Source organism: Bactrocera dorsalis, chromosome 1 (assembly GCF_023373825.1).
Source record: "Bactrocera dorsalis isolate Fly_Bdor chromosome 1, ASM2337382v1, whole genome shotgun sequence".
NCBI classification, from domain to species: domain Eukaryota; kingdom Metazoa; phylum Arthropoda; class Insecta; order Diptera; family Tephritidae; genus Bactrocera; species Bactrocera dorsalis.
This window is the reverse complement of record NC_064303.1, coordinates 36206825-36230355: the sequence shown is the minus strand read 5'-3', so window position 1 is coordinate 36230355 and position 23531 is coordinate 36206825. Positions and strand designations below refer to the sequence as shown.

Genomic DNA, 23531 nt, shown 5'->3' with positions numbered 1-23531 from the left:
TACTCTCCAGGTCTTCGCGTATACTCTCAGCCACGGCTTCTATATTTGCCTTCACTGTGTGCTGGACGTGGTATATTTGTTCGAATATTATCCAATAATGAATGCTGAGTCTCAAGTTGTATGATGGTGTTGCAAATAGCAATCGGCCAATTAAGTTAACTATAAGTTGAGCGAAGCTTGCGAAACACCGTTCAGGCCCCTAAATACCGAAAAAGGGAACCACAGTATCTATATGTGACTTTTTACGAAGATACCTGTCAATGTATGGGATATACAATATAAATTCATATAGAATTCTTCCCTGACAGTAATATTTCTGTGTATCAAAAATGGGTTGAATCGGGTCGATTTCCCTGAGCCCCTATAAATATCTAATAAAAAGACTTTTGGCCTTCTGGGTGACTTTATGCTTCATATGTCGGCCAATATTTGAGGTGTATTAATGAGCATTAGAAAGTTATGTTAATAATAACAGATAATCTTTGTGCCTAAACTAAAAAAAATGGACGAAACCCCAATGAACTACGTTATTACCAAGTTTTCCGAACATTTCTCTGACTTTGCTTCGTATCATTGATGATTGCATGTGAGGTAACTTAATGATTTTTATTTTTCTGACAAATCTTATGCCGAAATTGTCTGTCAGTGTACGAATTATTTAGAGTATATGTACATATAAAATTTCTTGGATGCCGATCCTCTGGTTGACCTTCTACGTCTTTGTTTTTTGCATTTACAAGAGTATCAAACGTTCGGTTGCACCCCAAAAATCACATTATATCACATAATATATTAACATATATGCGTATATAATATATATATGTATGTTACAAAAATTAATTTAGTTTAGTCGTGATCCGATCTCTTTTTACCCTGTACATACGACATTTTCGTAACATTTTGAATTTTTAATTTATTTGCGTGTCGAACCACAAAAATGTATTAAGCTCTCGAATTTTTGCCAGCTTTATTTGCATACGACTTCAAAATCACTACAGAATATTTACATATACATACAAGTTTACTATTTGTATCGTAAATAGCATAGTTAACCAGAAACAATGTAAACAAACTTCTATTTTTCAATTTAAAATGTTTGAAAATCATATTTCTATTTCCAATACATTCTTATTCCAAGTATTGGCAAAGCCCAAAATTCAGTATATTTAAGCTCTGATCATCTTTATTTATTATTACTGCCAAATAAATGTAATTTATCTGACTTTCTACATATATGAATTGAAGTTTTAGGGGACTACTCCAGAACTGAATACATACATTTTTATAGAACAAATAATTTATTGAGAACTAAAACATTTATAAAGTCAGCACTACCCTCCAGTTCTAGCCTTTCTTCGGAATATATTTAAAGTAAATGGGGTTTGCTTTAAAATTATGCAAGGAGCTTCCCAAAATATACAGGACTTTAAAAAAATCAGAACAAATGGTTTTTTCGGCAAAATCAATTTATTTTATTCAAAATGGTCTCCTTCTGCTTTAATATAGCTTTTTGCACGGTCCCAAAGTATGACGAACGAGTGTTTTAGCTCGTTGGCCTCTACGTGTGCATAATGCTTTCCTTTTCCAACACGTCGAATACGCCACACCAAACGCTTCAAAACTCTAAGGATATACCGCATATACGTTTTGGCTGGGTGGAACAAATTCTGTGTGGACAATACCCTTGGAATCATAAAAACATATCAGCATTGTCTTCACTTTTGACTTCTCCATGCGCGATTTTTTGGGTTTCGGCTCCTCCGGTGCCTACCCTTCAGCACTCTGACGTTTCGTTTAGGGATCATAATGGAAACACCACGTTTCGTCACCAGTCACAATATTGTATAGGATGTTGTTGTCCATTTTGACCTCCTTAATTTCTTCGAATGTTGGATTCTGAGCAATTTTTGGTCGCCAGTCAGTTTGTGCGGAACAAACCCTTCAGTTCGTATATATAGTACTTAATTGTATCTCTTTCCACCCTTTATGCCACATATCTGTCACTTGGGGTACACGACAAGTTAACTTTATCATCAAAAATCTTTTCACTACTGGTTTTGTTTTTTGTTGTATCTATCATCCCTTTTGCATGTATATTTAATAGATGTATAACTATTTTCTGACTTTGCTTTATTCTTTTCAACAATAATAAGGTGGCATTGCAATGTGTAGCAGTCCAGAGCAGTGCTTTTACGATTTATGTGGATCCTTTTAAACAGTTGCATCACTCACTGCTGCTGCATGCTGCTTCTCTTTTAGTTTTGTTTTCTCTCAGTGCAATTATTTTACAGCGTATCAATGTTTTTATATACGCGATTGTTCATTGACTTTTAATAACTGTTTGTCCAAGTATTTACTCGCTTTTATAGCAATAGCGTTATAGCAATGACTGCCTGTTGAGATGTATATTAGGGTGCTTCAAGAAAAATGTTTGAATTTTTTTTTCAACCTGTCGCGGAAATTTTTAAAGTTTGAAAAGCCAACTTCATGAATACGAGTATGTGATGGTTATTTTTGAGAAACGAAAATTATTTGGCGGAATTTCAGTTGGAATGAAAAAACGAAAATTTCTATATTAAATATATGGGAACCTAAAAAAAACAAATAGCGACCCCTTAGAGTTAAACCATGAGGGAGGAATTTTTGTTTGTCAATCACTAACATTTGAAGGGGTAAGAGTTAAAAAAAAAATTTAAAAAAAAATTTTGAAGCACCCTAATATATATACATAAGCATTCATCTGTTGTTGTCCATATGTGCGAATTCGGTTAAAAAAACTGACAAAAAGTTAATTAAAATTCTAGAATTTTGAAGAAATATTTATATCTCGGGGTATGCATCTGGTCCCCTACCTAATGAACTGCTAATTTTCAAAATTGGTGATTTTGCGAAATTTTCATGGACCACTTAACGTGGTTTGACCCTTCTTTGATCACAAGTTTCAGTTAAGATGGAGAATGTCCACCTAGAAAGTCTTATAGAAATACAAAGAAGGAAGTGGGTCAAAGTCTTCAGCACAGCGCAACGCGCTTATTGTAAAGGTGGATCAGTTGATACTGCCCTGCATACTATCGTGTCAAGGCTTGAGGAAGCCATTTGGGTTACATAATTCGCTGTTGAGACCTTCCTTGCTTCGTTATTTCAAACGACCTTCGTAGCTGTTCTGGATAGTTAGGGTTCAATCAATCCTCAAACACCTCATTTTAAGTCTTCTGTACAACGAGGTGCATGATTGCAATTATATTGGGTTGTCTATAATTGCAATTATATTGGGTTGTCTAAAAAGTCTTGCGGTATTTTCGCTAGTTGGCGCTGAAAGCGCGTAGTTCTGGTTTTATTCGTCGCATTGGGTCATGCTATACCTTTTTGGAAAGCTCATTTCACGCGCTAACACGTTTTTGATTTATTGTCGTTTCTTTTAAGTCGTTCTTGAGTTATAGCGTCGCAAACATGGAGCAAAATAAAGAGAAAATACGGCATATTTTACAGTACTACTACGATAAAGGCAAAAACGCATCTCTAGCCGCCGATACAGTTTCCATTTCCACCACACAACGATGGTTTCAACGTTTTCGTTCTGGTGTAGAGGTGGTCGAAGAACCGCCACGCTCCGGAAGGCCTGTCGTCGAAAATTGCGATAAAATCGCTGAATTGATCGAAAGAGACCGGCATAGTAGTCATCAAACCGTTATAAACCATTTGAAGAAGCTTGGAGTCACTAAGAAGCTCGATGTATGGGTGGCACACGAATTGATTCAATAAAAATACCGCAAGACTTTTTTGACAACCCAATATTTTGAATATGATTTCGGTCAAGTAACCGGGCCCACTTTTTGCATCAACTATGGTCATGTCAACGAATATTCCTTTCCGACGCGTCAATTTTCTCGGGCTTATTTGCATACCAGTGACTTTACATAACTCCACAAAAAATGGTCAAGATTTATTAAATCTCCCCAAAATTTTCCTTCAATAAATAGATTGTTTTTTTGACTTTGTGGCATATACCGCCGTCTCATAGGGATCAAATATCGTCTCAAAAATATCTTATACGAGTATATTATCATCATGACAAATGTTTTCTAGTATTTTATGTTTAAGACTAAATATTTAATTCTTTCAGCACTTGTCTACTAGTGAGCGCAACAGCATACTAAATAATAATTGAGATTACAAAATTTATATTAGCACTTGTGCAATAGTCTTCATGAAATGAGCTGCCGCTGCATTATTACCGCGCTTACTTTCATAGTTAGCCTGAGACTGAAGGAAAAGTTCAACAGACCAAACAAGTTTTAATGCATCATAAAACTTGCAACAACGTGCCGTTAACTGGCTGCAAGTTACCACATACTTGTTAGTTCTATTTTTTTCGTTGTGCAATAACTTCTCGCCAACAATATAAATAAATGTTACCGGTGAACGTTTGCTTTTTGCTGAAGTGGAATAAATTTAAAAATTTAATTTGTGCAAATAAAAACGTTGACAAGTATTTGATCCGGTATAGACGGAGGATAGGAGAGAAAAGGACGTGGTTATTATCTAATATCTAAAAAATTAAGGTACTAGTTCTCGTATATACTGACGAACCGACAAACAGACATGGCTAAATTTACTCAGCTAGTTATGCTGATCATCTACATGTACGCATATTTTATATCTACTGGGCAGGTAGACGTTGTAAACATCGGGGCAAAGTTATTATACCCTGTTCAGTTTTACAACGGTGGCAACTAACAAACTACAGAAGAAAAACACGTAAACTGAGTTAAAGCGCAAACTGAATTTTTGAAAAAGAGGTTAAAAAAAAGAAAGAATATAGCTTCCATATAAAAAGAATACATTAATGAGCATGAGGAAAAATTGTTATAATAAGCAATTTTGGGATATAGTGTTGGCTCTGTTAGGTATGTTCTTTCCCAGGTCGGAGGTGCAAGTAACTTAAGCACAAGAAGTGCCTGTACTTCCACTCGATGATGAGGAGTGAGGGTACGCCTTTGGTTAGGTCTTGTGGAAGTTCATTCCGGAATACCTGCAGGCCATTTATATTAACTGCGTCTGGGAGGAACATCGTTCTTACCGGGCCATCGGTCTCCTTCCAGTACTTGGAAAAGTGCTGGAAAGACTCATGGTGAAACGGCTTCAGGAGCTAAGGCGGGGTATGTGGTCAGATAGGCAATATGGATTCAGTAAAAGACGCAGTATAGAGAATGCATGGTTTTACTTTCGGAATGTCATTAGAGAGAATGTCGACAAATATGGCCTTGGCATATTTGCAACGGCTAGAGGGGCTTGGCTGTCCGGAAATTACTCTTTGGCGGAGTTATTTTTCGGACAGAAAGTCCTCTCTTGTCGGCATGAATGAGAGTGTGGCGATTGAAGTTGTTCGTGGCTGCCCGCTGGGTTTCATCTGTGGTTCATATATTTGGAACCTTATGATGGACACTCTGCTTGGGCAGCTCGCGCCCCTCTGTAAGTGTTGTGCGTATGCGGACGAGCTTCTTCTTATGGTCGAAGGTCGCTCGCGGTCTAAGCTAGAGTGGGCGGGAATATTTGCGGTGTAGGTGTGGGAGTTGACTTATCGAGTAAGAAAACGGTTGCAATGCTGCTTAAGGGCACATCGTCACCGGTTCGTCCACCGATTTTCCGTGTGAATGGGGTCAGCATCAGATATGTCACGCAGGGCAAATATCTGGGTTGACTATTAGGGTGGGTCGATTCCGGACTTTTTTCGATTCGGTATTTCTAATAGTGCGGAAAAGTTGCCTTAGTACTTCCTGATTCCAATGCAACTTTTTGTTTTGAGATCGGATTGCATCTTCAACCCGAACCTCGGCCTTGAAATTTCGGAAATTCGCCTAAAATCGTGAAATTGTCTACCTAGCACCTGAAATACGCATCTCATGGCAAAATGTATAAAACAAAAGTTATTTGTCACGTCATTTGCTACCGAAATGTGATCATGGCCGTAGGACGAACCGTTCCCGAGGTACGAGCGAAAAGGCGCCGCGCCACAGCGCAAGGTGAAAATCGGCTTGCGGCCACACTTCTTGACGTTGATTTCGCCGAGTGCTATCACTCACATTCATTCACCTACGCCAAAGGACACGTTCGGATAGGTCTCCACACAAATATTTTTTCATCGAGTTCCTTCACTCTTGTCGGTGATTTCGCCGAGTTCTATCACTTATATTCTCTCAACAGAACACAGAATTCAAAATGTCTGTATCTGTATCTAAATTTAAATTTAAACAGAAATGTTAAAGGTTAAAACCCAAATGCGGGAAGAACTGACTTTGTCAGTTGAGATGGGCCACGAACCCGACCAAGGTGGTTAGTGTCCATTCCACACTGCCAATAGGTACTGAAAATGCCTTGCGTTCTCAGAGCGCTGATCAACGCATTGATTTGATTCGTGGGGTAAGGCTGTCGACAGCAGGTACCCACGTTAAACACACCCGACGTTGACTGTCAATAAGGGACACTATTTGAGTGTTATGCGCGAGGCTATTCGTAAAAAGAGGCCGGATCTTTGGGCCGACATCTCTTAGCCCTTGTATCACGATTATGAGGCAGATTTACTGGTATGTATATGTATATAAATGATCAGGAGTACGAGACTAGTTTAAAACCTTCTTTCCGTGCAACCTGTAACTTGAGTAAAAATTGAGATATCTTGATAAAGCTAGGTATGTCTCTTCCTTATCCAAAAAGTTACGAACTAAGCACTTCATTAAGTTATGAAACTCTAATTAGCAAGGTTTATCTGAGGATAAAAATTGTGAAAAAGTGAGCATAACCTCGCCCTCTTATAAGCCTAATGTGCGTGCGTATCTCTTAAACAACTAAAGCTACAATAATCAAATTGCTCTAGCGCAAATATTATAAAAACTTCTAACGACAGTGTGAAAATTTATGAAATCGGAAGAAAACCCTGCTCACTCTCCTTTTAACGGTTCTGTTAAAATATACTAAATCTGGGATAAATCAATAACTACATATGCCAGAGACATTAAGTTTTAACATCGAGGTGCTATGATGTGGCTTTAATGGAGGTGGGGTAAAATTTCGGCGACGGGCGCCCAGTTTATGGATATTGCCATTTTACAGTGTCGAAATGAGCGAAGTCGCACTACAGTCACGTCTACTTCCTAATTAACACAATTTTAAATTCCATTTTTCACTTTTCAGTATGCTCGAATAGTGCAATTGAGAAAATATATTTAAAAAAAAATTCAAATTGTCCTCCATTCATATTACTCACCTTTTGTTGAGTAGGGATATTTGTTCGCCACCGTGTCGCCACGTTATAGTCGCTGTTGGGGAGCCAACTGCTTCACATTCCAGTGTTACGTGGGTGCTCTCTGATATCACCATATTTGTGTTGGTCAGTTAGTCGAATATATCAGGTGGTACTGCTTTCGTTAAATGCAGCTAAAGCGAACGCGAGAACATGAACAAAGCAAATAAAATACCACAGTGATGGAGCAAAAAGTGAAAATTGTATTGTTAATATTGCATTGTATGGCGTTGCATGTCGGTGACACAATACTCCCAGTCATTGTTATGTTGTCTAGAAAAGTCAGCGTCGTTGGCATCATAATGATGTAACAGCTGAATTTGACATGGAACGTGATTGGTATGTAGCACCAGCAACGATGAAATGTTAAAACTTCCCTGCCACAGGGAAAGTTAGTGAAAATTGACATAATTTTCTTTTTGCGTTTATTATTATTGTATTTAGTTCTTGGAAATAGGGTTGCATGAAAATGTTAATAACATTTGGATATGCCACGCAGATAAGATCCATCAGTTGATGCTAAGTTGTTGGGGTTTTTTTTTTTTGCAAATGGGAAAAAGAACAAATTGGCAAACGAGAAAGTGAAGAGAAGTAAAAACATATTTTGTTAGTAAGATAGAAATATAGTTAACTTATACATATATCTAATAACTATATACTACTAGTGAATATATCTATTCTATTCTATCTATATATTATTTTGATTCCTTCTGACAATTTTCCTTACTGTAAAGAATAAGTTATGTAAAGTTATGTACCGCATATAGTATAACGGGGGAGGATCCAAGTAGTAGGTAGATCCAGGTACCCCTACCGTTTTCAATAGCCTTTTGACAGATCACATGTGAATCATGTCAAGTTGTAAAGTAAAGCGATTCAAGAGCTGCCATTTTATGTAGAAAAACAACAGTTTGGTAATGTTTGTGAGCCGGTGGTATCAGTTAAAAAGCGAACGGAAAGAGATAAGAAATTTCATGTGAAAATTGGTTTATTTATTGGTCTATTTGTTTGAATAAGTTTCGTTTATTTTGCATATGCACACATATGTACATAGCCGGTTGCATTTTCCCCAAAACGGAATCGTTTTAGAGAAAACTACTGAATAAAATGTTTTACAATTTTTATTCTCAATAATAAATATCTACAGTACATATTAATGAATATACAACCAACTTTATTCTAATCATTCTCTTTGTATGATATATACAGGCTAAAGTGGTCTAATCTTAGCAATTTCTTCGGAGACTGTAGCATTTTCTCAAGCCTTTTTCCCGGGTTTTCATTAGGGTCGCTACAAAAGTAAACCAATAGGGACAGCAAACGATGTCATATTTTTCGGTAAGGTTTGCCTTTTCATCAGGAAAGATCGTGCAACCAACAAAGAGTCGAAGTCATTAAAATTTACTACTGAAATATTATTTCAACCTCACAGTACGAAAATGGACGAAATCAAACAACAATCACGCCTACTTCCCATAAAGCACAATTTTAAGTTCCACTCTACTCTTTCACTTTCCACTACACAAATGTCTTAAATTTGCATCAAATTATACAACAAGCAACATGTGTAAAATCACGAAATAAGAGCAAATATGGGCTTCAAATTTAAAAATTTTAGTTACATCATGTAGCAAATAAATATAAACACCATTATTATTTAAATACAATAAATGCAGCCTTCGTTCAGGATAAGCTGGACACTCGACAAGTTTTTTTGACAAGCAAGTTCAAGTCATTTCCAAACAAACGACAACAACAGACTGATATGTGTGCGTGTAAAACAGGATGTTTGTACCGAGTCGTGACGTTGTGAACACAGACAACACAGACGACTAGACCACATCACAAATACCAGACATGGGAACAAAAGACAGAAAGTGCTGAACTTTCTGTTTGTTATAATAGGCACATATACATATAGAATTATACATTTGTAGTTACGAACATATGTATGTACATGTTATATACTAATATTGACGTTCTTTTACTATGTCTGTCATTCTCCATGAAGTATCAATGCGCAACAAGTGGCTATTCAAACACTTAATGTAATTGACCTTGTCAGTTTATGACACAAAAGTTATGCCAGTGTTGAGTGTTGAACGGTGGGAGAGCACTTTTGTACATATGCATAAAATATTACGATTCCGAACAAAACTTTTGTTAATTTAATAAAGAGAGTAGGAAAAAAATTCCCTTTTACGTATAACATATTACTTAGGATTTTACTTTAGCAATTAATGTTAGCAATTAACAAAATAATATCTCGTGATATCTTTATAAAATTAGTTCATATTTTATTCATATTTATTTATATTTTGTTGACTTCATTTTATTAAGTGAGAGGGCAGACCAATAGTGATAACCTAAAAAAAACATTTTAGGATTTCAAAAAAACCGCAATTTATCAGTTATTTTGAAATTTATGGAAATATATGTAAGAATACACACTAAAATATAAATTAATTATTGATTTTAATTGTAAAATGTCTTAATAGTTTCCATTAGTCTAGCTAGTTTATGTTAAAACAACGTAGTTTTAAAATTAAAATTAATTTCAATGCTCCATATTAAGTGAGGCCATTAATTTCGAGACTTTAAGCCTCCCGTTTTGTTAGGAATAAATACGGAACAGGCGACCAATTTAGCGAATTTTCCATGCTTCAGTAGACATATTTAACTGTATGTTACTAACAGCTGTACCAAACACTTCATCGCACCAGCCCGAAAGTAAGCATCTAGTATATATATACAAATATTTATATACAGTGAGGAGTGTTGGAATTCACCATCCGAATGCAATGCGGCTAGATTATGGTGTTATAAAAAATTAACAAAACAAAAGTTACCATACACAATCAAGCATATGCACAAAACCAGCCCTTCTCTTGTGTAAAGACTGATGCTTTCAGTATGTTGCTCTATTTTTATTCTTTGCTGTCGTTGTTTTGGCAGAATAATGCAAGAAAAGTAAGCATGCCCTGAAGCATCTAAACACACTTCTGATTTTACCAAACTAGTAACAGCTTCTCCTGCAGTCCAACTGTTGACTGTCAATATCAACAACTCAGCACTAGAGCAACATGTATTACGGCGTGCGAAGAAATGAAATAACGTCACAGCTATTGACTAAACTATAGTTAAAAAAAATTTTAAACAATCTATGGGCAAAGGAAAAACAAACTTGATGGATTTTGAGTTTATCGATAAGTGGATTTATGAGGCAATTATATTTACAGAGCTCATTAGAAGAGTCAATAAAGAAAATTAATATACCTAAATTTTGTATTAAATTAAAGTACCGCAAAAAAAAAAAAAGAGTTAAGGGTTTGCTTTTTTACTACACTCTGGGCAGTGCTGCGATTGGTCTTATTTGGCTCACATATGTATTAGGTTTCAACTACCAAACTATTTTTATACTGTGCTCTTGCAACCAGTTGCTATAGAATATCGCAATATAGTTTTGTTCAGCTAATGGTTGTACGTATGTATACCTAAAACTATGCGATATAGATATAAGGTTATATAAATAATCAGGATGACGAGAAAAGTTGAAATCCAGACTGTCTGTCTGTCTGTCCGTTCGATGAAATTAGGTATGTGGATTCCTTATTACAAACAAAATTAGTTGAAAAGATATAAATTTACCTAACTAAGCACTAAATTAAGATTTAAAATTGTAGCTTGGTACAGGGGATCACAGTAACAAAGAGTACCTGCGAAAAAAATTTTTTGAAAAAGTGGGCATGGCCCCTTCTCTAATCGATTTACCACTTAAACCACAATAACCAAATTTGCTGAGTACAAGTCATATAAGAACTTCTACTCACAATAAGAAAATGGATGAAACTAAATTTGCCAGAGACATTAAATTTTACACCGAGATAGTATAAGAGAGTTTTATGGGAGCCGATGTGGAAATTGGACACCGCCCACTTTTTGGTGAAATCCCATATCTGGGGACTCGACCAATCGATTTCAACAAAATTCTTACATTCTAATATCATAGTGTGAAATTGAACGAAATCGGACTACAACCACGCCTACTTCCCATAAAGCACACTTTTAAATTCCACTTGATTCGTTCAGTTTCCAGTGCAAAAATCAAGCAGGCATTATTATAACGGGATAAAACTTCATATGAATAATGTCTTTAGAGTGTGCCACCTTATGACCAAAAATTTTTTAAATCCAATAAAAACTGTTTCAGCCCCTAGGTACCGAATATTTAGACCCCGGAACCTATAGTTGACTTTTGATCGAAAATGTCGGCCAATGTGTGATAAATTGGGTTGTCAAAAAAGTCTTGCGGTATTTCTTTGAATTAATTCCTGTGGCACCCATACAGCGAGCTTCTTAGTGACTCCAAACCTCTTCAAATGGTTTATAACGGTTTGATGACTACTATGCCGGTCTCTTTCGACCAATTCAGCGATTTTATCGCAATTTTCGACGACAGGCATTCCGGAGCGTGGCGCATCGACCAACTCTACACCCGAACGAAAACGTTGAAACCATCGTTGTGCGATGGAAATGGAAACTGCATCGGGTCCATAAACTGCACAAATTTTATTGGCGACGCTGTAACTCACGACCGACTTAAAAGAAACGGCAATCAATTAAAAACGTGTTAGCGCGTGAAATGAGCTCTTCACAAAGGTATAGCATGACTCGATGCGACGAATAAAACTAGAACTACGCGCTTTCAGCGCTAACTAGCGAAAATACCGCAAGACTTTTTTGACAACCCAATATATAACTGAAATTAAGGGAAAATCCTTCTCTTATAATGATATGCCTGCATGTCAAAAATGGGTTGAAGCAGACCAATACTGTCCTAACACCCCATATACTAAATACTAGTTATATAAAGATTTTCACACTTCGGGGTGGCTTTGTAATTGTATAACTTATACTTAATTTAACTAAATTCATACACACACATATACCACCCTCTGTGGTGAGAATTAGTTGTAAATATTTAATATTAATTGTTATCTTGTCGCTTACATCTTATCTTACTCGTTATTCTAATTCCTCATTTGCCTTTATCCTTTAATATGTTGATATGTACGTACATATATACGAGTACATGTGAGAACAATTAAGATTGGTTTTGCATAAGCCTAGCGCTACAGTTCTAGTTCATTTTTTACATTCGCTACCCGCAGACACAAGGGCAGTTCACCTTGTAAACCACCAGCCACTCAACTTTCCATTCATTAACGAACGAGCAGATGATCGGTTGTCTCCGAGCACCTAGAGAGGAGGGTCAAACATTTTCGAGCGTCGTGTTTCTATGAGTGATGCAAGCGAAAACTGTGCGAAACTCGGTAAATCTGCGACATAGACGTTTGACATGATCCAGCAGGCTTACTCAGATTTTGCTTTAGGAAGAAGTTTCGGAGGCTCACCTGGGCGTTTTTGGAGCGCCGGAAAGAGGTCGTTGATGAAGACCATGCTGGGAGATCTGCCACTTCGACAAACAACGACAATGTGACTAATGTGCGCAAAGTTTTGACCTCAGACCGTTGACTAAGTATACCTTTAATTGCTCAGATGTTAAATTTATCAAAATCAGTGGTTCATGACATTGCGACGGACGGAGCACTTGAACTTGCGCAAGGCGTGCACGAAGATGTTCCCAAAAGACGACCAGAAATTGCGGCGAGTGGAAGTGTGTCATGAAAATTTGAAGATGTGTGAAAGTGACCCCCAATTTTTGAATAACGTAACACCATTTGACGAGTCATGGATGTTTGAGTATGATCTCGTGGCAAAGAGGCAATCTTCCGAGTGGCACTCGCCGGCGTCTCCCCCGCCAAGCAGCATGTACCTCGGCTCTCAAGGCTAGTCCGGAGAACGCCTTCCGTGACGCCTTCAATTCTTCGAAATCGCACTGGAATCGACGCAGAAGGGCCATATTTTGAAAATTATTAAAGAATTGTCGATGGTTTTCTACGCGACATTTACTCCTGCTGTCTGAGAGCACTCATCAGCAACGGTCATAAGACAAGAGCATACCCTTGTTGAACCCAAAGAGGAGATCTGTAGGTTGATGTTCATATCATGAAGTTATGGAGTGAATACTACTTCTCTGGTCTGGCGACTCCAATTCTCCTTTCGACGACCATGGAATCGATGATGAGGTTCGAATAGATATTATCCGCCTGACGAACAACAAAGCGGCAGAAAATAAATCTACTGATAAGCCTGTATAATATCGCTTATAAGGTTTTAACGAGCGTAGTGTGTGAAAAGCTGAACCTCTCCGTAAACCTTATCAGTGTGGCCTTAGACCTGGAAAATCTAATGTCGACCAGATTTTCTCCTTGCGCCAATCTTAGAAAAGACCCATGAAGGGAAGATCGACATATAACTCTTCATCGATTTTAAAGTCGCCTTCCACAGCACAAAAAGGAACAAAACCTACATTACGATCGGGAATAATAAATGAGGAATTTACATTTTCCAAACAAATTCACCTTGTATTTCGATCACAGTAGTAAGCACATTTTCATAGACATAAGATGTATAACATAAACATATTTAGTATAGTACTTTTGATAAAGTTTCAACTACTTTTTCTTTAAGCTAACTTTTTTTCTGAATGTGCGCCGTGTAAAGTTTTGACATTTTGTGACGCATAACAATGCTCATGCATTTGCTTGACCTTTGTTCGCGCAAGACTTTTTCTCAGCTAAAACGTTGCTATTTTTATCAGCGCGGTGAGTGAGTGAGTTAGAGCTGTTCTGTAACTTTAATCTGTTAACAGTTAATTTATGTCTAAAAAGCTAGACGTTTGCTCACTAGGTTTGCTCGTAAATGTGGATAAAATATTTCATCAACTGTAATTGAAATAATTCAGTTTCTTCAATAAAAATGTCCTTCTATTCTGATGTCGAAAAGGGGAGATTTTAATGTCAATACAGATCTTTACGTTATATGTATGTTGTATTTTGCGGAATTATTTGAAAATCTCAATGTACATCTGTAATTTTCGAACAAACGAAGAGCCGCACCGGGTGTGAAGCTGATGATGATTACGGTAATTTTTCTTCAAATAATATGCATACTGCACTTACACTATTTACGTACGTATGTACGTATTAACTATATAGTAGCCCATGGATATATCCGGAAGGTATACGGATAAAGTTGTTATTAGACTCTGTGGATTTGGGATTATAATTGCACATGTGTCATGTGTACATTCATTAATCTTAGAACTTTTTGACTTCATATCTGAATTTTTGGATCATGAGGTCGCTAAAGAAAAGCTTGGCGGATATTTGTCTTTGTGTATGGGAAGAAGCCGCTGAAGTAAACGGCAGTGCGCTTCTTTATGAAATGACCAAAGTTTTGGGGGGAAGTTGGTGGATGGGCATACTGTTAGCAAATATCTATCAACTTCAGTTGCTGTCATTAAAGTAACGGCAGATTTACTACTATGAAGTGCAACCATCTTCGATAACACAGCCAGCGAGCAGGCATTGAAAGGTTCCATAGCCTCGCTATCAGTTGAATTGGAATGCATCGATATGAAAAAATTTCTATATTATTCCGGTATTTTACTTTTCCGTTTCATTTTTATTATTTGCATTGGCTGTTTTGGTACTGTATTAGAAGTATTCGTTGCAGTTCTCTATACCGAGTTGTTAACGAGTGCTCTCAGAGAGCAGGAGTGTAAGTCGAGTAGAAAATCGTTCGGCTACCCGTTATGATTGCAGCTTCTCGACGTCGAACCTTCCTTTTGTTTGTTGACGTGCATTTTTTGCTGCACAGAGGCGGCTGTGAATCTTGGCTGCAAGAAGAGAGTGATCCGAGCGTCCGATTTGTTAGGACGTCGGAGCGTACGCAGGTCTAGAACACTGGCGACGTGTCTTCCGTCTGTCACAACATGATCGATCTGGTTGGTGGTATTTCGATCCGGAGACAGCCAGGTGGCGTTATGAATTTACATATGCTGGAATCTAGTACTACAGATAACCATATTTCGGGCACTGTCGAAGTCGGTCAGCCTCGATCCATTTGGGATATTTCGTCGTGGAGGCTGAATTTACTGACCGTAGTGCCAAAGATACCTTCTTTGCCCACCCTAGCGTTAAAGTCGTCAAGCACGATTGGTCGTCATGAAAAAGGAGGTCTCTCATCCGAGGCTGTTTACGATTTTTCATTGGTAGTTCAACTCTGGGAAGGGGGTGTTTTACCTTCTCACTTTAGCTTGCCTTCAAAAGGATATGCTTAGGTTACCCAGAAGATACTTGGTCAAAGACCGGAAGTCGTGAGCTGCTTGAACCATATGTAAAATAATCGTTCCTGCCCACTTCCAAGTGAATGGCGATCAGAACTTTCCTCACTTGCGTGTCCTCCTACACATGACTCCATCCTCCAATGCGTATCTCAAATACTAAAAAATATTTTGACGTGAAATTTACCATAAATGTCGCTAACAGTACTACCAACTTAAAGAAAAGAAAATTTACCGATTCGAAAAACGCGCGAAGTATAAATTAAAAATTCACTTTCACTTTTCTTCACTTTTTAATTACTGGCTCATTCTGCCCAGTGTGGTTATTGCAATTAAGATATCACATCAGCTAAACAGCATATGTATATTAGCTATTTTGACAAAACATGTCTGCGTTTTAAATTATTAATAATAACTTTAAATTGCTCCACAGTGGCTTTGTTGCTTAAGCTAAGACATCTATAGTAAAAATTAAAGCTTGTGCGAGAAATGAGACCGCTCAACTGTCCCAAGTGAAATTGCGTTTGCTCTATGGGCTCTTGAAAAGTACCAAGAAGATCCGACGTTTTTGACCCAAATTTTGATCAGCGATGAGGCCCATTTCTGGCTCAGTGTATATGTATACAAGCACACTTGATTTATTTATGCCAAAGGGCAACCTGAAGAGATTCAATATCTGCCATTTCATCCAGATAAAACAACGGTTTGTTGTAGCTTGTGTCTCGGTGGAATCAACGGTTCATATTTCTTCATAAATGTCCCCGTCAATGGCAACCATTATCGCGCCATCATAACCGCCTATGCGAGATCTGAAATTGAAGGTCATGGTCTCAGCAAGATTTGGTTTCAACAATTCGACGCCACTTTCCACACATTGCTTTAGTCAATGAATTAATTGGGAAAACACATCGGTGTGCAGATAATTTCACGTTTTTGGCCCGTCGATTGGCTACCACGATCGTGTGATATCACACCGTTAAACTTCCCTGGGCGGGTAGGAAAAGTCTAAGGTCTATGCGGACAATCCGGCTTCGTCTCAAGCCTTGGAGTAAAACATTACGCGTATCGAGTCATCGAAAATTTTACGCAACGAATGAAACATCTGAGACTTAGCCGCGACCATCATTTAAAAGGGATGATCTTTAAAAACTAAATGTCCACGAATGTTCTTTTAAATGACAATAAATATTCCCCATTAAATTTGAAGATTCTGTGTTTTTTTCTTTAAAAAAGTAGGGAAGCTTGAAATGGAGCACCCTTTCTTATGGCAGTTCCAAATTCCACGCGAGCTGAGTCGGCACATAAAAATGAGCAAACCAAACCAGAAGCCGATTTAAACGGTCACGACATGAGCTCTTTGGAATATAAAGGAACTGAGTAGCAATTGATAATGAACGTAATTCCTAACAAAAATAGCAAACAGTGGAACAAAATGAACAAGTAAATAGAAATCGTAGAAATAAAAAATGTACAGAAAAAAGCGAAATTGATAATGGTTAAGTGATAAGTAAACAAAAAGTTATATAGAAAACTTAGAAAAGTTGGTTACCGCCAACTAGAAGCATAATACCAAACAAATTGAAAATGAAAAGAATGAAAAAAATCACAACACACAATAAGGCGAAAAAGCATAATGCTATTTTATTGATGTTTATTTTTTCAACGTTACTTGACGGTTGGTTATGAAAACGTAAAATATAATGGAAGAAGGTGAAGTGCATGCAAGAAGAAAGCGAACGAAAGTGAACAATTGAAAGGGGAAATTGATGAACAGAAACAGATGAAGCTAAGCTAAGTTATATTTAACAAGCAAGAAAGGCTAATGTAACATTTTATGCTTTCGCAAGGTAAAGTGATACAAGGGATTATCACACATATTTACGGAAGTATTGCATTCAGTAATTTCACTCATAGGAAAGCCAACACATGATATCGAAAAAAAAACAAAGAGCACCACCTTGATTTTTAGACCAGCTTTGGTGTGGTTCTTTTTTTGGCTGTGGCTCTTTTTTCTCCTCCATTCGACGCTTGTGTGTGTTTGCACGTAAAACCCATTAACATATGTGTTATCGACAGTTTTAATGCCTTCAATGAATGTGAAATCGGAATTCGTACGATTAATTATGTTCAAAGATACTCTTTTTTTAAATTACTTTTATCGGGACGAGTCGAGCAAAAACACATTTCATAGCTAAAATATCCACCAAACCATTCGAACGGACTCTTTTTAAATTTTTCATCAATTGAAGAGATCAAAAGACGTCCAGAATTAGGCATGTTTTCTTTGCTCTCTCGATCGTCTCACTTAGTTAGAAATACATAATTTGAGACAAGTTCTGTTCGATATTTTCTTCCATTGTAAAAATCGCAACGTACTACTGAGGTGTACCGACTTAAGCAGCTGCTGTAAAGAAACAGGTTAACAGGTCACGCTCATATTTGGCATAGTAAACAAGAACAGTTCTACCAACTTAACAAAATATATCTTTTGAAATATAATTTACCCGTGAACTACAATTTCGGGTGCTTTCTTTTCACAATGTATTGACAGAAAGTTGAAGTATAAAGTGAACCGGAAGTTAGAAAACATACATTTACATATGTATATTGAGTATATGGGGGCTAAGGGAACTGGTAGAATATCCAAACCCTTTTAATATAAGTAGTTTGTCCAAAATATGGTACATTGCTTTTTCTTAATATTAAACTTAAAAAACTGTAACTTCTCTAGCTTCATAAGCTTCATAACATAGCCAGTAGGACTAATAAAGTTGGAAAAACAAATCTATCCTTTTATCCAAAAACAAAAAATCCAACTAAGAAGCAATGAAAAATTTGCGGTGACATTAGTTTCCTATATGTAATATAATTGCTTAAGAGTATATCCTTGCTCCTGTAACTATATTTTGCAGTTCCTTGACGGTTGATGCTCTAAACACATAACGACGACAGACGACAAACGACATCTGTCAAATATTACACACGTTCTTATGGACACTTATTTTGACGACGACACGAAAACACGACTGTAGGCCGACAGTTGTCATTCTCGCTAATTCCTATTTGCCAACGACAGTAGAACGACAGTAGAATGGAAGAAGAGAGATGAGGAAGAGTGGTGATGCCACTAATATGTAAAATGTAAAATTATTCACAGCTCTTACAAACTTGACGTTATTTTACAAATAAAAGCATAAAATAGCTCTATTATATCATTTGTAATAACAATTGATAATTTAAAACAAAAATATATACCTATTTACTTATTTTTTGCATAAAAAATTTAACTTTGAACAAAATATTAAAATTTCATTGAAGTGCAAGGTATTAGTATGGCCACAACGAAATTGTGTACATGCAAAATGGACAGCTGCGTTGTTTTGTGTACATGCGTTGTTTTGTTTTCATTTCACTTTCGTACTCTCGTTTGTCGTTTGTCGGCTGTCGTCGTTATGTGTTCAGTACATGAGTGTAACGCAAGATTTGAGAGAGGAAGAGTAAAGCGAATTATTCATTTGATTAAAATAGTAATTGTAAGAAGTTGACTAGCAGCAAACTTTCTTTATATACATATTATACATTCAAACATATACTCTAATGTTTTATATATTCATGTATTTACATATATGCTTATTAAGTCTTTAAAAGATAGAATTTAAGTTGAGCAAGCTGCTTGGCTGCTAACCATGCAGTTAGATATACTTTAGCCAATGCCATAATATTTCAGATTAGCTTTACTGGTTTGCTTCTATTATATTACAAATGAAAAACCTTTAAACTTAATCTTAAGTCTGATGGCTTAGCCATGGTTTAAGAAGAGCACTGCAGTAGGCGGCATTCGCGTCGAAACGTTGGAGGTGGAACCGGTGCATTACGCGATATATGTGCATATGAAAAATATGTCACAAAGCACCCCACGCTTTTCTCACAATAATGCAGTAATTTTTCTTTCATTATTATTGTTAGTTTATACAAAGAATTTTTTTTCACTTTTTAGTTTGATATGCTTTAAAAGCGTGTTTTTTAGTTTTTTTAAACTATATTTATTTAAATAGAAAATGCTGTTAAATGCATTTGCTAGTTCGCCGATATTGAGATGTATCAGTGAGTGCACATAATACATTGAGGAAATTTTCAGAAGATTAAAATTGAGCAACACTTAATATACACGTTTCTGTCATGTGCGTATACGCCATGTAGCACATGATAATATATGTATATAGAACTTATTACAACTACAATCAATGATGTTCGACGAAGAAATTACATTTTAAAGTTATTTTGTTACTTTACTCCACAAAAATAATAAAATACTAGAGCAACAATTAGGGTTCCGTGCAAACAATGGGAGTATAGACAAAGTAAATACAATTACTAACAAATTCATAATGCTATTTGACTACAGAGAATATTGTTTGGTTAGTTTGACTTATTTTAAAAATAAAACATTATTCCCTTTCGAATTGTGTAAAACGTTGGAATTTTCCACGTTTTACTGTGGCCGATACATAGGTAGTACTATTAATACCATTTATATGATTTCTATTAATTAGATTATAACAATTAGTTAAAAAGATATAGCATTTGGGTGATGCAACTTTGCTAGTTTACAAAAAAAAATTGATTCAAAAGGCATTTTGTGTTAATAAAGCATTTGTTTTTGAGGGAAAAATAGTGTTGAATTTGGGCTGACTGAGTCAGTTTTAATTCATTGCACTGTGTATTTGGTTGCAGTTCTATTCTACCATTTCCAATATTTAGCAATTTTATTATTTTTTAGAATGGATCAGTTTGAAATTGTACGCAGATACTTTATCGTTCCCGCTTAAATATTGCACGGTTCTGTGCAATGCTTGGAAAAGATTTCTGTGTATCTCAAATTATAATAGACCAGCGTTGTCCACGGCCTATGCGCACAATAGCGCACGGACAGTGCCAAACACCTCACACCAACATGTCGCGACAAGTGTCTGTGAAAGCACGATTGTGCTTCTGTATTCAACTTCGTAGGCAAACAAAGCAGAATTTTGCGATCAGTTGACGCTAGAATAACCAACACAAGCATAACGTGCACACAGTCACGTTGGACAACACTGTAATAGACCTTTTTATAAACACTCCAGTTATTCCGTTATACGGTACTCTATCTACACAAGTGGTCTGCGTTGAATAAACAATAGTGTGTTCTAAATAATTTGTTTCAAGTTTTAAATAGTTTTCGATTAATAAAATATAATGGAAACGTCTGCAGTGTCAGTTGATTCAGGTTCAGAAATTGATACAATTTCAATGAACTCCGGGTCTTGTGTTCTTCCCAGTCTGAATATTGGCTTGCCAAGAGATTTAAGTAATCTAAATCTACCAAGTAATCGTGACGTATTAAATTACTATTTATTTTAACGCGTGGCTGATCAAAAAATAACAAAAAAAGCAACCGTACGGTAACCTTAACACACAAGTGGCAAAAAAAATGTGGAAAATTTGGAATAAACTAAATATTCCGTTAATCAATGAAAAAACTGCCTCGAAAAAACTTAAAACATTGCTAAATAAATATCATAATGAAATAAAATTTAAAAGTAGGCCAAGTAAGTCTTCAACGTTTCTGGAAACAATTGATCAAGTATTTTATATTGGAAAATGTCAGTGCGCAAAAACATTGCCTTGCTGCTGTAGTTTAATACCCATTGAACTCCAAGAGTTTATGATTGATCAGCACAGTAAGAGGAAGCTAACCATTCCCGAATTCGAGGCGATTGCTGTTGACCAACAATCAACACTTTGATGAAAGCAACGCAATGACTGTGATCTGGTAGCCTTCTCCTTTGATGGCAGAAAAAACAACTCTCTGACGAGCGAAGAAGAAAATGGAAGATACTTATCATCCGAGAATGGTAAAAGAATCACATTTAGTGGTTCTTAAGGAGCCTGAGAGCAGATTGTTGGGTTACGTAAAAGTCGACGCCGAGGACGCTAAAATAAAACAGAGGCAATTGTGCGAGTTCCTTATGAAAAAAAATATGTCCCTTGAGAGGCTGATTGGAATTTGCTGTAATAGAAAAGCAACAAACACAGGTTCTGAAAATGGAATTTTAAGGAGATTCGAAGTCATGTTTAATAGACCATTGCACTGGTTTGTTTCTTTATTACACTTTAATGAACTTTCACTTGGTCACTTGTTCTCCGCATTGGAAAAGTCCATTACAAGCGGACCGAGCACAGCTAGTGGGATAATAACAAAGCAAATCGAAACATGCGAGCAGGGCCCTATTCCACAAAACAACTTATCAACTTTTCACTTTGCACTTATCAATTGATATTGTACTGCAAAGTGAAAAGCGTTTCTGTTCCACAATATTCTTTGCGAATCTCACTTTGCATTGAGCATATTTTGGCAAAGACTTTACGCTCTTTCCGCTCAGTGCAAAGTCTTTGCGCTTTATTGGCAAAGTCTTTGCACTCTCTTGCAAAGTGAGTCTGCAAAGTGTTCCACAAAGCGTTTTATCAACTTTGCATTTCTGTCTCATCACTTTTCACTTCGCATTGCTTTATATGTGTTGTTAAAATGAGCCGCAAAATACAAGTTGAAAAAAAACTTGCTGTTTTAAATGTGATAAAAGAAAAAAAAAGCATTTTATTTGCTAGTTTTAAAAACAACAGAGTAAGTATTTTTTAAATAAATAATTGTAAATTTCAAGCATATCTAAGTATACATTTCTTTGTGAAGGTTAACAAATTAGATAAACAGGCAGCATGGGAGGATGTGTTCTACAACTGGCCAGCACAAACATGGACCTATGCAAGGGACAGTTTGTTTGGGCTCTGGAAGAGCCGGACAATGGTAAGTACAACAATTTTATGCCTACACATATCAAATAATTATATTTGCATCATTTGTTGTTGTTGGAATTATTTTATTGTGCATTGCTAATAACTAACAAGCATGTTGTTGACAACAACAAAACAAAATGTCATCATAGACATTGTTGTTGTGAGTTAACAGTTGAGTACACTGTACAACAACTCTTGCTGATAACAACCGGTTTAACCAAAATATTACTAATTGCTATGTGTACTAGAGTGGATCTATTTTTTTCGACGAAGCGGTTATCGAAATCGTAAGCTACGATGAGTTCTAAGAAAATTTGCCCAATAAACCATGGCTTTAAAATCAAAATCGAGCTTCCGGTTTTTGACGAGAAACTTTTTGTATTTTTGCGAATTTAATTTTATTAATTTGCAGAGTAAAAGGGATAACGCCCGAAATACTGGATCCGGAGGTGGGAAGGAGAAGGTAATGGATGAAGCTGACTTGGCCATACTCGATATTCTGGAATCAGACTCAGCTGTGGTGGATGGTTTGAATTTGCCAGAAAGTTATGGCAACTCAGAAAATCTACCGTCAGCTGAGAATGATTCCAGAATATCTATTTCAGAAGAAACAATTGCCAATCCACCTCTAAACCCAAGAAAGAGGAAGCGCTCTACCAAGTTTCCAAGTGAAACTTTGGATAGAGAGAAAAAATGCCGGATGGAGCTTCTTGAGGTTGAGGTTTACTACCGGAAACTTCAATGCCTAAAACTGGAGAGGGAGCTCCTACTTCCACCCTCTGCTATCACACAGGGAATTACAACGGCAGAAACAGAAAATGTATCGCGTCTGTTATTTGAGGAGGTTTGATTACCGAAGGCCAATTTTTCATTTGTGTTTGATTTCTAAACATTTTATTTTGAAATAATTTGTGATAAAAACAAAAAAGCTCTGAAATTAATAAAATGATGTAAATAAATACAAAAATACTTCCTTTTTTATTTATTCCCTGAGACCTTAATCTCAAACCCAATAAGATACAACGCTTTTGCAGTGGAAAAAAGTCATGGCCGAAACACCACTTTTATTTTAAAACAATACTATAATAGTTGGCATTAGGTAAAGTATTGTAGCAGGGAAGTAACCCTTTTCATTTCACTCTCTTGATC

At 36.5% G+C, this 23531-nt stretch overlaps 1 protein-coding gene across 1 annotated transcript in view; it reads left to right on the top strand.

Annotated features, from left to right (window-relative positions):
* LOC125777470 (uncharacterized) overlaps nt 1-23237 on the top strand; it is a 41949-nt gene extending 18712 nt beyond the window's left edge. Inside the window, exons 2-3 of the mRNA XM_049452503.1 lie at nt 22279-22392; nt 22795-23237. Coding sequence (XP_049308460.1) covers nt 22279-22392; nt 22795-23232 — 552 coding nt within the window. The 3' untranslated portion in view covers nt 23233-23237. The remainder of the gene's footprint in view (nt 1-22278; nt 22393-22794) is intronic.
* The last annotated feature ends 294 nt before the right edge of the window (nt 23238-23531 follow it).